Below are 14,029 nucleotides of genomic sequence, written 5' to 3'. Positions count from 1 at the left end.
CTGCACGACTGGAGACAGAGGACAGAAAGAGACAGAACGAGACAGAGGACAGAAAGAGACAGAACGAGACAGAACGAGACAGAAAGAGACAGAACGATGGACGTGTGCGTGTTACTCTGATTCTATTTTCAGGTCCAGACAGGAAACGGTGAGTGATTTATGATTTGTCATTCCTTCGTGATACAATAAGGCCGTAGATTAATATGTCTGTGCTGTGCTGTGTGTGTGTGTGCGCGTGTGCGTGTGCGTGTGTGTGTGTGTGTGTGCGTGCGTGCGTGCTCACCCCTGTGTTGTTTCTCTTGGTGTCCAGCAGGGAGATGGTGAAAGAGGCGGCCAGGCTGGGAGAGTTCATCACGTCTCTGAGAGCGAGCCGACATTCTCCCATGAACCTGAACAGGAAGTACGGTACAGACACGTTGTAGTTACGTGTGTAATCCTGCTGATAAACAAACCAACAAACCAACAAGAGGGGAACTGGGAGAGCGCTACCTCCACTAAGGCTAACACCCTACGTGTAATGGTTACAGAAACAAAATGGATCCAACCCCTTTAATTGAAATGGCTCCAAAATGTAAAGGGGTTCCACTTTGACCCATTAACACCGAGTTGTAAATTGAATGGGTTCAGGAGTTCTTGCTGAATCCTGCTCACAAACAAAGAGCAGTGAAAACATGGCTTCCTGACGATGATCGGTGAATTCCTCTGCTCTCGATCCACAGAGGTCACGCTCAGGTCTGAATGAACCGCGAGAGGCCGACAAATCAATCAGAGAATCATTCAACACGGCAGATGGTGAATTGGTGGAAACACAGCGACCACAATGAGAGGATGAGCCGATTCTTTCAAGTCTGCCCCTTTGCCCTCTGAACGACACATGTGACATCTTGATGGAGCGCAGCGATCCAGAAATAACCACCCGGACCTCAGGCCACGCCCCCCCGTCTGTGCCCGGAGCTTGGTGCGATCCGTCCGACAATGCCTGCGCTCTTATCTCACTTCCTGTGCTGAGAGCGAACTCACTCGCTGGAGGAGAGTTCCCAACGAAGCAGGGTTATATTCTGGGGTTGAACTTCTCTCTCTCTGATGACTTCACGTGTGTTTGTACCTGTTCCTCCCCATCTTCTCATGGTCTTTGACGACACAGTGCAGCTCGGCTCCAGAGTCCAGAGGAATCCCCTTCAGGTCCCACTCGAAGCCCTGAGTGAGGGAACCAGAGCAAACATCAGTGGAAAGTGAGAGAGAAACGTGAAAATGGGATTTTATTGGAAGAAATCCTGACAAATAAATCAGATTTTCCACAGTGGTGAGGTTCAGGAAGCTGCCGGAACAGAGACAAGGCCGATACCAGGGGTCATGAGGACGTGAAGGGGGGGTTAGGACTCGGTTGAAGTGTGGAGCTCTTCTCCGTCACACATCAGTTTTTTAATCTCGGCTCATAATTGGTGTATTTTCACATGAAATCCTCTTGATTGCAGCTTTTCTGACCATCAGAGCGACGTCATTAGTCCTTAAGAAAAACTTCTCTGGCAGCATTTTACCTGAAGTTGAAAAGAAAGTGTGTGCAGGACGAACCTCGTTCCAGACGGGATTCGAGTTGTTCTTGATGACCTTCGTCTTCTTCTTGGACCCTGAAGAAACCAGGACACTAGAAGTCAGTGGACGAACAGATCTGAACATGAACTGGACCTGGATGAGAGGACGGGTCCACGGACACTTCAAAGGATAATTAAATGTTTTTTAATTTATTTTGACATTCTTATCTCAATGTGTGTGTGTGTGCGTGTGACTTCCTGTAGCACAACGTTCTTAGCTCTGATTTCCTGTCAGTCGGACACTCTGACAGGATGCGAGGACGTAAGAAGGAACCAATAAACAGGATTTATTATTTACCACACACACACACACACACAGAGAGACCTTCTTTAGAGACAATAACGATTGTCTGATTTTGACTCATCTTTCAATAGAATTGAAGTGACTCATCTTTCAATAGAATTGCAACTGGAAAAAAACAACTAAATAACAGAATACAATGGAAAAACTAAGACTAAAGCAACATACTGATAATAAAAGTCACAATGTGTGTTGTGATTTGATGCTTTACAACTAAAATAGAACAGAATTTAATAAGAATAAAATCTAATGTTCCGTCGAACACCAGATTAATATCAGCTCCAACAAACGTCACTGTAACGTGACCTCTGAACCTTCTGTGGAAGGGTGGAGGCCTTTTCAAAAACTTCCAAGAACAGAGGTACACTTCCGCAGGTGTGTGTGTGTGTGTGTGTGTGTGTGTGTGTGTGTGTGTGTGTGTGTGTGTGTGTGCGTGTTCTCACTGGGAAAAACAGGAAAGCAAACAACTTTTCTCAAAGTGTGTGTATGGAGAGAAAGAAATTTTTGTGTGTGTTTGTGTGCGTGTGTGTGTTAAGGGTAGGAGAAGGGTCTGGGGAATACATTACGTCAAAGTTTGTGTGTGTGTGTGTGTGTGTGTGTGTGTGAGTGTGTGTGTCAGCAGCTGATATCTGATTTAACTTCTCGGACGCACCAGCGGTGGCACAGTGTTGACTTCCTGCCGGGTTCAGCTTGGCACCGGTTCTGTCATGAGCTCAGAATAGAACAGACTCTGCCCCCCCCCCACACATCTAAGTTTAGATGTTTAGCACCGTGATGCTGTTTGTGTCAGTTTGACAGAAGGAAATGTTTGAGTTTCTCAGCTGGTTGCAACAAATACATTTATATTTAGAGTTTTAAAGCAGTAAAACACGAGCCTGGTAATTACCGCTCAGATTTTACAAAGGAATTAAAAGACAACTGCTTAGAAACAACTGAGCCAGTTCAGGACTAAAATTAACGACTTTACCAAGAACAGGAACAAAAATACACAAAAACAAAAGAAAAATACATCATTCTGTTTATAATAACCAAATATTCGCAATTGCTATATATTTTTCCATCAAAGGATTAATTGACAAAATACAAACACTCCAGAAATTCTGAAATATCGTTGTCTCGTTCCTGTGATCGGGAAAAACATTCGGGCTCGGGTCGGATTCGGACGCAAACAACCAGAGGTGAAACTAAAGCTAGCTATGCTAATAAGCTAAGCTGGCTACCTGTGAGCATTGATGGTATTTTATAAAACCTCAATCTGAACCATACAAACAATAAACTTGTTTTCCGACAGCAGGACACATGTGTCACTTCAGAACAAGCAGCTTTGCACAGGTGCCAGTTTTTATTTCTGGTTTTGACAAAGAACAACACTTACGGCTCCAATAATAACAGTGCGGCCAGACATCCTGCCTCCAGCACATGGAGTCACATTTAATCACATGCACACATGCTGCAGCCGCCGACGCACGCGGGGGGGGGGGGGGGGGGGGGGGTCAATGAAAAACATAAACTCTCTAAAAGGGCTAACTCCTAAATATTGAAAACCACCGTGAGTCCAAATCAAGCCTCTGATAAGCCCGGGGGAACTGGAGCGTTTGAATCAAAGATGTTGTTTCGCCTAAAAATGGAGAATTCTTCTGCTCAGCAGCTTCTATAAAAATGATGAAAACTGTCGGGTTCAACCATTTCAAGGAGAAAGTGTGTTTCCCGACCTCTGCAGGTTAATGTCTGTCTGTCGTACTTTCTTTATCACTACTTCGTTTATCAGACCACTTTCCTTCGTCTGTTATATTTCTGCTTTGAGAAGGAGACGAGTGTTGCTGGGACTCGGTGGAGGAACGAGTCTTTCCAGTTGATTAAAAACTCACATATTTGATTTGGGAACATTTCTCTCTCTAACAATCGGACGTTCTTTTCTCTCTCTGTGACGTCTCCTCCCGCAGCGTCGGACTATCATCATCTCTCACTTCTATAAAAGGACATCACAGTGTCTCCGAATTCCTCAACAAGCCTCAGAGCCCATCAGTCAAAGTGAAAGCAAACAGTCCTGTGCATTCAGACTGGTGCAAACCATCCACTCTATGATGTTTAATGTATTCAATGAGTTCTCTTGTGAAACGAATGGGTTTCAAATACACTGAAAGTTGTTTTAACACCAGATCCCTTGATACGAGCTCTTGAGGCCGTGAGATGCAGAACAGAGGATCCATCAATCCATCGAGTGGTGTCATGAATCTAATTACTTAGATCCAGGGATTGAACTCGGGGGTTTTGGGGCCCTGGAGGTTTTAGACCTTGAGAGATACATCCCCCCCCCTCACTTAGGGCCCTGCAGTTGAGGCTGTGGTAAGAAGGTCCTCAGAGGTAAAGCCTGTGTGTGATGGCACCAGGAAACCCGGCTGGGACAAAGGCAGGAAGTGAAGAGCAGCGCTCACCTTGTTAAGGAGGCAGACACTGACTCTCGGAAAGTACAACAACAAACCGGTGGAAAAACAGACTAATGACGCTAATCCAGAGTCTAATGTCAAACTGAAATCATCCAGAGGGATAGCGCCACCTACGTTAGGCTCCTTCAGGGGAGTGAAGCATGTGGGAGTCGACCTGTTGGATGTTGCTTAGTCCCATCGGTGAATTTAAACCTTTATTCTGTGATCATGTGAACTGTTGTTCAAGCAGTCGAGTGGGAAACAGTCACGTTCTGAGTTTCTGACACTGACGATATGTTTCACTGCTAAAGACGAGTCCAGCTGCGACTTTCCTCTCATGGCGTCGTAGTCTGCAGCTGTTTTCAGAGGAATACCCACTGCACGCAGTCAGAGACGAGTTGGTGGAGACCAAAACTAGAGCTAAAGATAAAGCTTCACCTACAAACAACAGGTGACATGATGTCAGATCAGTGATGGTGCTGCTCCGTCACTGTTCCACGTTACTTTGTCTCCTAATCACCGTGATCCTCTTACCTCTGAAGGTGACACCGGCCAGGGGGTCCGAGTGCCTCAGGTTGTTGGCTCGCTGCAGAACACAACGTAGCATGGCCGAAACCTCAGGTGAGTCCACAGACTGAAACCTGCGAGGCTGAAACAACTGGTCCAGGCGACTGGGTTCACCGGGTGAGGTCCAGGGCGAGCGGGGTGGTAGGTTACATGACCGGGGGGGGAGCTAATAACCAGAGACCACCAAAAACTGTACAACCACAGACCACTAGGTGGCAAAAAGCGTTTAGCAGATGAACAAAGGAGAAATATTGGTGCTTTGAAAAAAAGATAAACTGCTTGAAAACTGTTTTCTCAAGTGAAAACCCTAAAAAAGTTAAAAGTCCTTGTGTCGTCTCAGCATCGTAATCCACAGACAAATGTGTCCCCTGCTTTGTCTCACACCATCTATGTCCTAAAACTACAAAATAAAAGCTCTTTGTCCGAAGAGGAGACGAGTCCTGACGACGCCGGCGTCCTTCTCCCTCTGATTCTCACTGGCAGAGAACGTGGGGAGTTCACACACACCTCACATCCAGAGGAAATCTCCACGTTTCCTGAGCTCCTTTCCTCTCTTATCTCCTGGTTGTGCCCCCGAGTTTCCTGCATCCTCGCCTCGCTCGGCCTGAACACACTCTGCCTCTCTCTCTCTCTCTCCTCTAGTCAGGTTATTTTACACAGTCGATCTGTGCTTGTGCATTTTATCCACTGATTTAAACTGGAGAAATGATTTAAACTCAACTCTAACGTCTGTTAAATCGGAGCTAATTAACAAGGAGAGGCAGTTGTGGCTGTTGCACAAGTTTAATTTGATCCAAAACTCAAAAGCAGAAACTTATCGATTGTTTCATTGATCCCAAACTAAAGTCTGACATTAAATTTAAGAGCTTTTCAAGGCCTCTGGTTCAACATGTGACGTGACCAACAAGACCAAATGATCACTGAGGTGTGATGATGATGATTCAACGAACCCTGAGGTTTTCTTCAGACCGAGAACGAGCGAAACGTTAGAACCTCAGGAGCTTGAAGGGATTTCAGGACGATCGTTTATTGGGCCTCAACTGATATTTTAAGATTTTGAGAATAGAATTCAAAAAGCCAAGTCGACCCTCGGGATCCAATCAGGAGGGGGCAACAAGGTCACACACACACACACAGTGAGAGAGCCACCTACAGACACAAAGCATGACAGACAGCACCCCACTGGGTTACTGACAGTTAACCTTCTGTAAATCCCGACTTCACTCATGTTAAGGAATAATTTAGTTTTATTTTTCCTCTCTGCTGGACGAGGGAGTTTGATTGACACGTGAGTCATCGGTTGTTTCAGTTTCATATTCATCAACTCGGAGAGTTTTACACAAAGATTCATTGATTTGACTTTTCTGTGTTTCCAGTCAGCTGGATGCTGTGTGTGTGTGTGTGTGTGTGTGTGTGTGTGTGTGTGTGTCTGTTCTCTACTGTCATGTTCTGCACTGTGGTGGAAACTGCAAGACACAGTATGAAGGGAAATTAAATCTGGTATGTGGTATCTATAAACACAGCGATGCTTTACTGGACACACACAGACACACACAAAGACACACACAGACACACACACAGACACACACAGACACACACAGACACACACATACACAGACACAGTCTCCATATTTAGTGCAAATAAACTTTCCATCTCATGTTTTCACCCTAAAATCAAATGAGGTTCAGTTTTTCAGAGATGTGAACAGTCTCCATCATCACCTCTTCTTCTCTTTCTCTCTCTCTCTCCCTCCCTCCCTCTCTCTCTCTCCGCCCCACCCCAAACACACAGAAGACATGAGAGCCGACAGGTTTCCAATAATAACCTCTCAGCTGTTCCACAGACTCTCTAACACACACACACACACACACACACGCACACAAACTTCATCTTTACATATCTCTCTCTCTTTTCTGTCAGTCTCAGAGTCTCTCGCTCACACTCTCTACCTTCATAGATGACTTGGCAGTAGGCATCACTGACGTCGTCGTCCGGCGTTTGCAGACGCTCTGCACACAGGATGAACACACGCAGCATGGCTCATGCACACACACACACACACACACACAGGTCTGTCAAATCCACACAGCAGTGAGGTCCATGTGAGCATCAGTGTGTCCGAGAAATATCCTCAAGACGATCACAGATCAATAACAGCAGAAAAGACAGAGAGAGAAAATGGACGAGAGCCACAGAGAATGAATAGGGACTGAGAGAGCGAGTGGTAGAGCTGCAGCTCTCAGCTGTCTCTCTAACACACACACACACACCCACACACCCCTGACTCCCTCTCTCTCACACACACACACACTCAGGGTAAGTAAGGTGCACTGGCTGACTCATGCACAACACACACATACACACACACACACACAGTCCATTCAATCACAACTGGTTTAAAGGGCCAGGGACTGTGGACAGACCAACCAAAACCTTATCTTTGACTTTAACCAGTTCATGACTAACCCAACCACAAGTAAACTAACCTTAACTAACTCTAACCACAAGTCACCTAACCTTAACTAACCAGGAGCTCAGAAATGACCTTTTCCTCGTTAGGACCAGGTTTTGGTCGCCATGAGGTCTACTGGTCCTGACAGGGTCAGTGTTTATGGTGGGAGACGTCCTTCAGAGGAGACAAAAACGAGTGTACAGACACACACACACACACAGACAGACACACACAGCGGTCTGTACTTTCAGGTCACAAATGCCTTCACACAATGAACAATCCAAACCCTGCCAACTTAAACCAACACGTGATGAGGTCACACACAGTCACACACACACACACACACACACACACACACACACACAAAGGATGAGTGTGTGTCGGGGAGAATGTGTCTGTTGATGCAGTTTTGTTCAGACAGTCATTCAGAGGCAGAAGTGCATCACGTATATATTTAAAGAGATTTTATTTTGAAGGGAAATATGAACAAATGGATCAGGTGACGCGCTGACTCAGGGTGCGGTGACGCCCCGGTTGCCATGGAAGCCAGACGGCAAGGAGAGACTCCTGAATGTTTGTTTGTGAACAAGATTACGCAAAAACTACTCGACGCATTTCCACGGAACTTGGTGGAAGGATGCGATATGGGTCCGGAGAGAATTCATGAAATTTTGGCATTGATCTGGACGCTCATTCATTCTGGACTGCCTCATGAGCGGCCCCTACACAACCCAGAAGCTGTAAGAACGTCTGCGTCGGACTGTTGAGAATCACCGAGACATTAACTGACCTGCAGCCCAGTGAGATTTAAGACGCTTCATGTGACTTGAGAGTTAAAACGTCTCTCAAGGGATTTAACTAATTGCTTCAACAGACCAGAGGGGAAAAAGCAAGATTAAAAAAAGATTAAAATTCGTGCGACGCCGTCTCTTCGTCACACAAACTGACTTTAATGCCGTCTGTTAATTCTCACAGAGGAAAAGGTGGAAAGTATCAAACCACAGCGAAGATGAAAATGAAAAACCCAGTTGGTGTTCATGAACAGAGGCTGTGGGCCGACATGGGGACTTTCTGCTGCTCGTCTATTTATAGTGAAAACCCACAAGGCTTCAGTTATGTCATGTGCACTTATGGGACGGGGGGGGGGGGATTGGGGGGTGCAGTCGAAGAAAACAAAAGCAAAACATTTAAATTATTGACTTTCTATCTATTGGTGATAGGAAGCTATGGAAACAAAATGTACATTTGGAAAAAACAGCCTTTTTCTTTATATTATATTAATATTATCTTATTACAAAAGAGTCTGTTCATGTCTGACTAACATTTATAAAGAACCACACGTGTAGAACGTCACTCAGTGGAGCTCATACATCCACATTCTACCAGATCTGCTCACTCTCACAAATATCAGTCCCCAAAATACGTCTGAAGATCAACAAATTTGAATTTCTGACTCAGGTTTATTTATTTACAAATAAAAAATGTGCATTAAAAACGGACAAACACTGACAGGCTTTGATTCTACTCACTTGTTCTGTGCAACTTAAATTAACAGGTATCTGTTTATATCAGATACATTTTTTTCATCAAGATCCAAGAATTATTCTCTGGGAAATCAGTGAAAATATATTTTTAAAAACATCCCATCTCATAATGAAAGTGTTTGGATCCACTCTTTCTTGGCCTATTTTCCATCTTCCCACCAAGTTTCACAGAAACCTGTTGAGTAGTTTTTGCAAAATCCTGCTGACAAACAAACAAACGGACACGAGTGAAAACAGGACGTCAGAAGAGGATCTGGATCAGTCAGAGATGAAGCCTTGAGAGTTTGGTGTCGAACTTCCTGATAGATTCTGTTGAAGCTTCCGGTAGTGTGCCTGAAAAGAAGAACAGAAACGGTGTCAGGCCTTGTGTGTGTGTGTCTTTGTGTCACATCTTGTGTTATGTGTGCGTGTGTACCTGCAGGTTGTTGTAGTGCGCCTGGCTGCTGCAGTGAACGTCCTTGGCGCTGCTCTCGCTCAGGTAGAAAACACGGCAGATGTTACAGAAGTATCCGGATTTAGGGACCACGAACTCCTGACCTGGAGGGACACACAGACACAAACGTAAAAAACCATATCAAACTATTTTCAATCTGGTGAAATTAATATTAAATAAAACCGGGGTTCCTCACCGAGGGGCTGGTTGGCTCTGAATGGCGGCAGCTCGAAGTCGGCAGGAACAGAGGGAGACTGAGAACGAGATCTCTTTGCCTCGGGTCCGACAATCTCCTTCTTCCTTTTACTCACAACTGAAGAAGAGGATGAAAAAAAAACAAACAGATTATTATTCTGTGGTATCGATTGGTTCCATACAAGAAAACCTCAAAGTGCTTAGAGAGAAGCGTGTGCTCAGCTCTCTTTACCTTTAACGTCCGCACTGCTCCATCCCTCTTTCTCCTCCTCTGCTTCCAGGCTCTCAGGCTGCAGGTCCTCCCCAGCGGAGGCAGCTTCGATATCAGGAGGGTTCGCTCCTTCTTCCTCCTCCTTCTGGATCTCCTGCTGCCCGTCAGTTGATAACGCTGATGGATCTTTGTCCAGGGACGATGAGGCTTCGAGGGAAGTGGGCGGGGGAACACAGGAGCCGGATTCCTGTTCTTCTCTCTCATCGACTTTCCTCCCTCTAGCAGATTTTCTCACTGTGTTGAAAGATCATAAAATCAAAAACTGTGATGCCTAAAGATACCAGTTATGACAAAATTACACATTTCAATGAACCGAACCTTGGTTTAGTTTCATCCAGATAAAACTTGTGTACGTAAAGAAAAGATATAGACGCATGAGTTTGTGTTACCTGGCGTCTTTCTGGTTCTCTTCTTGGCTCGGCCTCTTGTCCTAGGAGCTTTATGTTCTTCCTCCTCCTCCTCTTCAACCTCTCCCACTTCATCCACTGTCACAAAGTTCACGTTCTCCTCTATAATAGGTCAAAGAAAGAGAAAGTTTGACCTAAAACACATAGTATCCCACAGAGATGTTTACAGATATCAAGAGTTGTGGTTTTTAAAAAGGTAACACAAACCTGTGTCGTCATCGTATTTGCGTTTAGCAGATGTTGATGTTTCCTCTGCTTCGTCCACCTTCTCTTCCTCATCCTCCCCTGCTTCATCTAGAGTCACCAAATACTAAAGAGAGAGAGCAGAGCGTGTTTACATCAATGAGACATGGGCCAGGAAAGAATTCACTAAATTTAAAATGTTGGTGTGGACCCAGACAAAAGGATCCAGGAAGTTATTTCTTTTTAAACTATATTTATATATAGGTACGTCTTGTACTGAGTGACATTCTCGTTACCTTTGGGTTCAAGGAGTCCAGTGACTCTTCGTCCTTGCTGGGTGGGCGGGGCTCCAGCAGCCTTTGTTCACCTTTTCCCTCCTCCTCCTCATCCTCTTCTACGATTTCATCCAGAGTGACGAGCCCCCCCAGTTCTCCAGCCGTGGTCTCAGCGTCAGACTCTCCACCCTGTAACGCCACTTCCTCTCCAGCCTCATCTGCTCCCACCTCATCCAGAGTCACCAGCTCCTTGGTGTCCACCTCCTCCTCCTTTTCCCGACCCCTTCCCATTCTCTTCCTCCTTTCTCCACCACTGCTGCTGCTGCTCTGGCTCCTTCGCTCCCTGGTCCTCCTCTCCTCTTTCTCCCTGGTCCTCCTCTCCTCTTTCTCCCTGGTCCTCCTCTCCTCCTTCATGGTGAGTTGCTTCTCTTTAGCAGCAGCCATCCTCTCCCTCAGTTCTTCCTCCTCCGCTATGTCGTCAGGGTAATCTTCCTCCTCATCACTGACCTCATCCAGGTTCACCAGAGCACTCCTCACTTGGTTCTTCTCCACTTCTGGTGTTGTGGGATCTTTGACCTTTGTTGTTGATGTACCTTCATGATCTAAATCCTTGGTAACCACTTTTTCGGAGGCTTCCACAATGGTGCTACACGTTGGTGTATCTTCTTTAACAGCTGCTTCCTCCTCTTTTGGACAAGTTTCATCTTTTGTCTTACTTGTTTTCTTCGTCCCTCTCTCGGACACTTCAGTGGTCAACTCTTCCTGAACTTGATCATCTTCCACAGAATCTACAATCTGGTACAAAGGCTCCTCTTCCTCGTTTTTGTGCGACTCTTCTGTGGGAGGGTGATCTTCAACCATCTCATCCTCCACAGAATCCAGAATCTGATACGACACCTTTTCTTCATCATCAGCCTCTTTGTCGCCCTTCAGTGTTACAGTGTCTTTTCTAGTTGTTCTAACCTCTTTCTTTGGTCTTCCCCGCTTCCTTTTTCCTCCTGTAGGGGGCCGGTCATCCTTAAGAACTTCGTCCTCCACAGAGTCTAATATTTCATAGGTCGCATCCTCATCTATTTCCTCTCTTACAGTGATGTCGCTCTTCCTTGTTGGTGAGTTCCCTTTTGGAGTTTTTTCCTGTGATTCTCTGGCAGGAGTGCGCCTCCTTCTCGTCGGTGTGTCCTCTTTTTTTGTTTGGTCTTTCTTAGTCGTCCTTCCCCTTCTTCCTCTGGTGGATCTTGTCATAACGGCCGGTTCCTCAGTCGCAGTCTCGTCCTCCACAGAGTCTAAGATTTCATACGAAGCCTCCTCATCTTCATCTGCTTTTTCAGATGCTTCAGTGAGATTCAGAGTCATTTTGTCCTCTTTCTTTCCTCTTCCACTCCTTCTTCTATCGGTCCTTTCTGTGGCGGCCGCTTCTTGAACCAGTTCTTCTTCAATGGAATCGACCATCTCCGACACCTTCTCCTCTTCAGTGTCTTGGTCTCTTTTAGGAAGTCTTGCAGTGGTGTCTCGTGGTGTTTCTGATCTTTTGACCATCCTGTCCTGTTTCTCTGGTGATTTTACCTTCTCTTCACTTTTGGATGCTCTGGTCCTCAGGCCACTCCTCTTTGAAGATCTATCATCTCTTCTAGAAGTCGCATCAGGTTTCTTGTTGTCAGACTCAGACTCTGTAGTTGTTGGCTGATCTTCAAAAGAATCCACCACCCTATAGGCATCTTCCTCTTCTTCTATACGTGTAATGTCTGTAGACATCTGATCACTCAACGCTTCAGTGTTTTGGTCCATTATCGTCTGATCGTCAATTGAATCCAATATCTCAAAGGTTTCTTGTTCAGTAACATCACTTTCTTTGTTGTCACAGACCTTAGGAGGCCGGTCTTCATCTTTTGGGATTTGATCATCAGCTTCTTCGACATCTTTGGAGGGTTTGCAGGATTCTGCTGATGTCATTACGGCTGGGACCTCCTCCTCTTTATTTTGTGTTCTCTTCACATCTCCTTTGCCCCTCGCAGCTTGTTTGATACCTGTGTCTAACACTTGGAAACTACCTTCATTATTTGCCTGCTGATATTTAATTGTTGAGTCTTCAACTGCAGACTTGTCATCAGATGTGTTGCCCACTTGAATTCCTTCCCGAGACAACTGCTTTACTGTGGATCTGCCATCTTCAACCAGGTAACTCTCCTCTTGAACTGTTGCTCTTTTGTCTTCCATAGAAGTGTCTACCACCTTCTCAGAACAAGCTTCTTCATCATCGTCTTCATTGTCGACGCTGTCCAAGACCTGAAAGTTTTCCTCCTGTAAACTCTCAGGTTCAGGTGACTTGGTGTCAGAGCTGCCTACTTGATCCAAATCATCTATGTTTTCATTTGTTCGGTGATCGAACGAATCAAGGATTTCGTACTTTTCACCATCATCATCCTCCTCTTCTTCTTCTTCTTCCTTTTTCTCTTTGCCTTTCTCCGGGTCTTTGAGTGTGGTGTCCTTTAAACCAGTCTCCACATTCTGGTCTTGGCTCAACCCAAATCTCTGTCCCTGTGCAGGTGGATGCATCTCCGAGGATTTTTCTATTTTGGTCTCTGACTCAACAGTTTTTGCAGCAATGCCCTCTGCTGACACTTTGTGGTCAGACTTTGCCACTACACTCTCTTTAGCTGCTTGTCTCTGTGACACAGGGAGACGCTCCACAGACACTGCTGCTGATAGCATCTTTACCCTTTCACGTGCAGTTGAGGACGATCGGATTCCACAACTTGAGGATGAAGTATGAGAGCCTTTGAGTGGAGATTTTGTCTTGCTCCTCTGTGCTTTGTGACAAGAGGAAGGAGAGGTTTCAAGAGACAGAAAAGACGAAGAGGCAAAGGATGAGGATTTGGTCGGCTTAGATGAGTCCTTCGTCGTTTTTGGCGACACAGAGGTCGAGATAGAAGACGAGCTTCTCTTCACGTGGTCTTTGGTTGACTTGGATGAGGAAGAAGCGGAGCTCTTAGAGTCTTTCAAGGATCTAGTTGAGGTTTGTTTTGGAGCAGATGAAGCGTCTGAGCTTTGTGTTTCTTTTGTCCCTGAGGAGGACGAGGAGCTATGGGGGTCAGGGCTCATTCCTTCCACATCTTCAGCAACTTCATCAACAGTGACAAAGTCCCTGATGTTGAAATTTGGCTCATTAACAGCGAAGGCGTCTGAAGTGTGTAAATCATCCTGACCCTGGATCAAGAACAAAGAAAATCTCAAACTATGAAATAGATACAACCATCAGTTTTACAAAGATAAGGGAAAAGGACGACGGATAAGTTACAGGACGTTTCACGGAATAAAAAAATGGACATTTACCTTTTCTTGATGTGTGACTTCATCCTTGACACTAATGTTGCTGGAGCTCTAC

At 45.5% G+C, this 14,029-nt stretch overlaps 2 protein-coding genes across 22 annotated transcripts in view; both read right to left on the bottom strand.

Annotated features, from left to right (window-relative positions):
- dysf (dysferlin, limb girdle muscular dystrophy 2B (autosomal recessive)) overlaps positions 1-7,186 on the bottom strand; it is a 45,564-nt gene extending 38,378 nt beyond the window's left edge. For 4 of the 8 annotated variants that reach the window (XM_034568765.1, XM_034568769.1, XM_034568770.1 and 1 more), the window contains exons 1-4: positions 6,837-7,185; positions 1,573-1,628; positions 1,106-1,197; positions 284-389 (exon numbers count right to left, since the gene is read on the bottom strand). In XM_034568765.1, coding sequence (XP_034424656.1) covers positions 284-389; positions 1,106-1,197; positions 1,573-1,628; positions 6,837-6,924 — 342 coding nt within the window. In that variant the 5' untranslated portion in view covers positions 6,925-7,185. Of the gene's footprint in view, positions 1-283; positions 390-1,105; positions 1,198-1,572; positions 1,629-4,853; positions 5,549-6,836 lie in introns of those variants that run through there. The other 4 variants (XM_034568766.1, XM_034568772.1, XM_034568767.1 and 1 more) reach the window with 4 other exon arrangements.
- Positions 1-14,029, bottom strand: part of LOC117751817 (zinc finger protein 638-like) — a 72,593-nt gene that overhangs the window by 9,502 nt on the left and 49,062 nt on the right. For 3 of the 14 annotated variants that reach the window (XM_034568754.1, XM_034568755.1, XM_034568756.1), the window contains 9 exons: positions 11,391-11,562; positions 11,028-11,360; positions 10,669-10,919; positions 10,397-10,499; positions 10,172-10,291; positions 9,744-10,016; positions 9,513-9,629; positions 9,299-9,420; positions 8,722-9,216 (listed from right to left, as the gene is read on the bottom strand). In XM_034568754.1, coding sequence (XP_034424645.1) covers positions 9,142-9,216; positions 9,299-9,420; positions 9,513-9,629; positions 9,744-10,016; positions 10,172-10,291; positions 10,397-10,499; positions 10,669-10,919; positions 11,028-11,360; positions 11,391-11,562 — 1,566 coding nt within the window. In that variant the 3' untranslated portion in view covers positions 8,722-9,141. Of the gene's footprint in view, positions 1-7,666; positions 7,705-8,721; positions 9,217-9,298; positions 9,421-9,512; positions 9,630-9,743; positions 10,017-10,171; positions 10,292-10,396; positions 10,500-10,668; positions 10,920-11,027; positions 11,361-11,389; positions 11,983-14,029 lie in introns of those variants that run through there. The other 11 variants (XM_034568746.1, XM_034568753.1, XM_034568752.1 and 8 more) reach the window with 8 other exon arrangements.

This window comes from Hippoglossus hippoglossus, chromosome 18, assembly GCF_009819705.1.
Source record: "Hippoglossus hippoglossus isolate fHipHip1 chromosome 18, fHipHip1.pri, whole genome shotgun sequence".
NCBI classification, from domain to species: Eukaryota; Metazoa; Chordata; class Actinopteri; order Pleuronectiformes; family Pleuronectidae; genus Hippoglossus; species Hippoglossus hippoglossus.
This window is presented reverse-complemented; position numbering and strand designations above follow the sequence as displayed.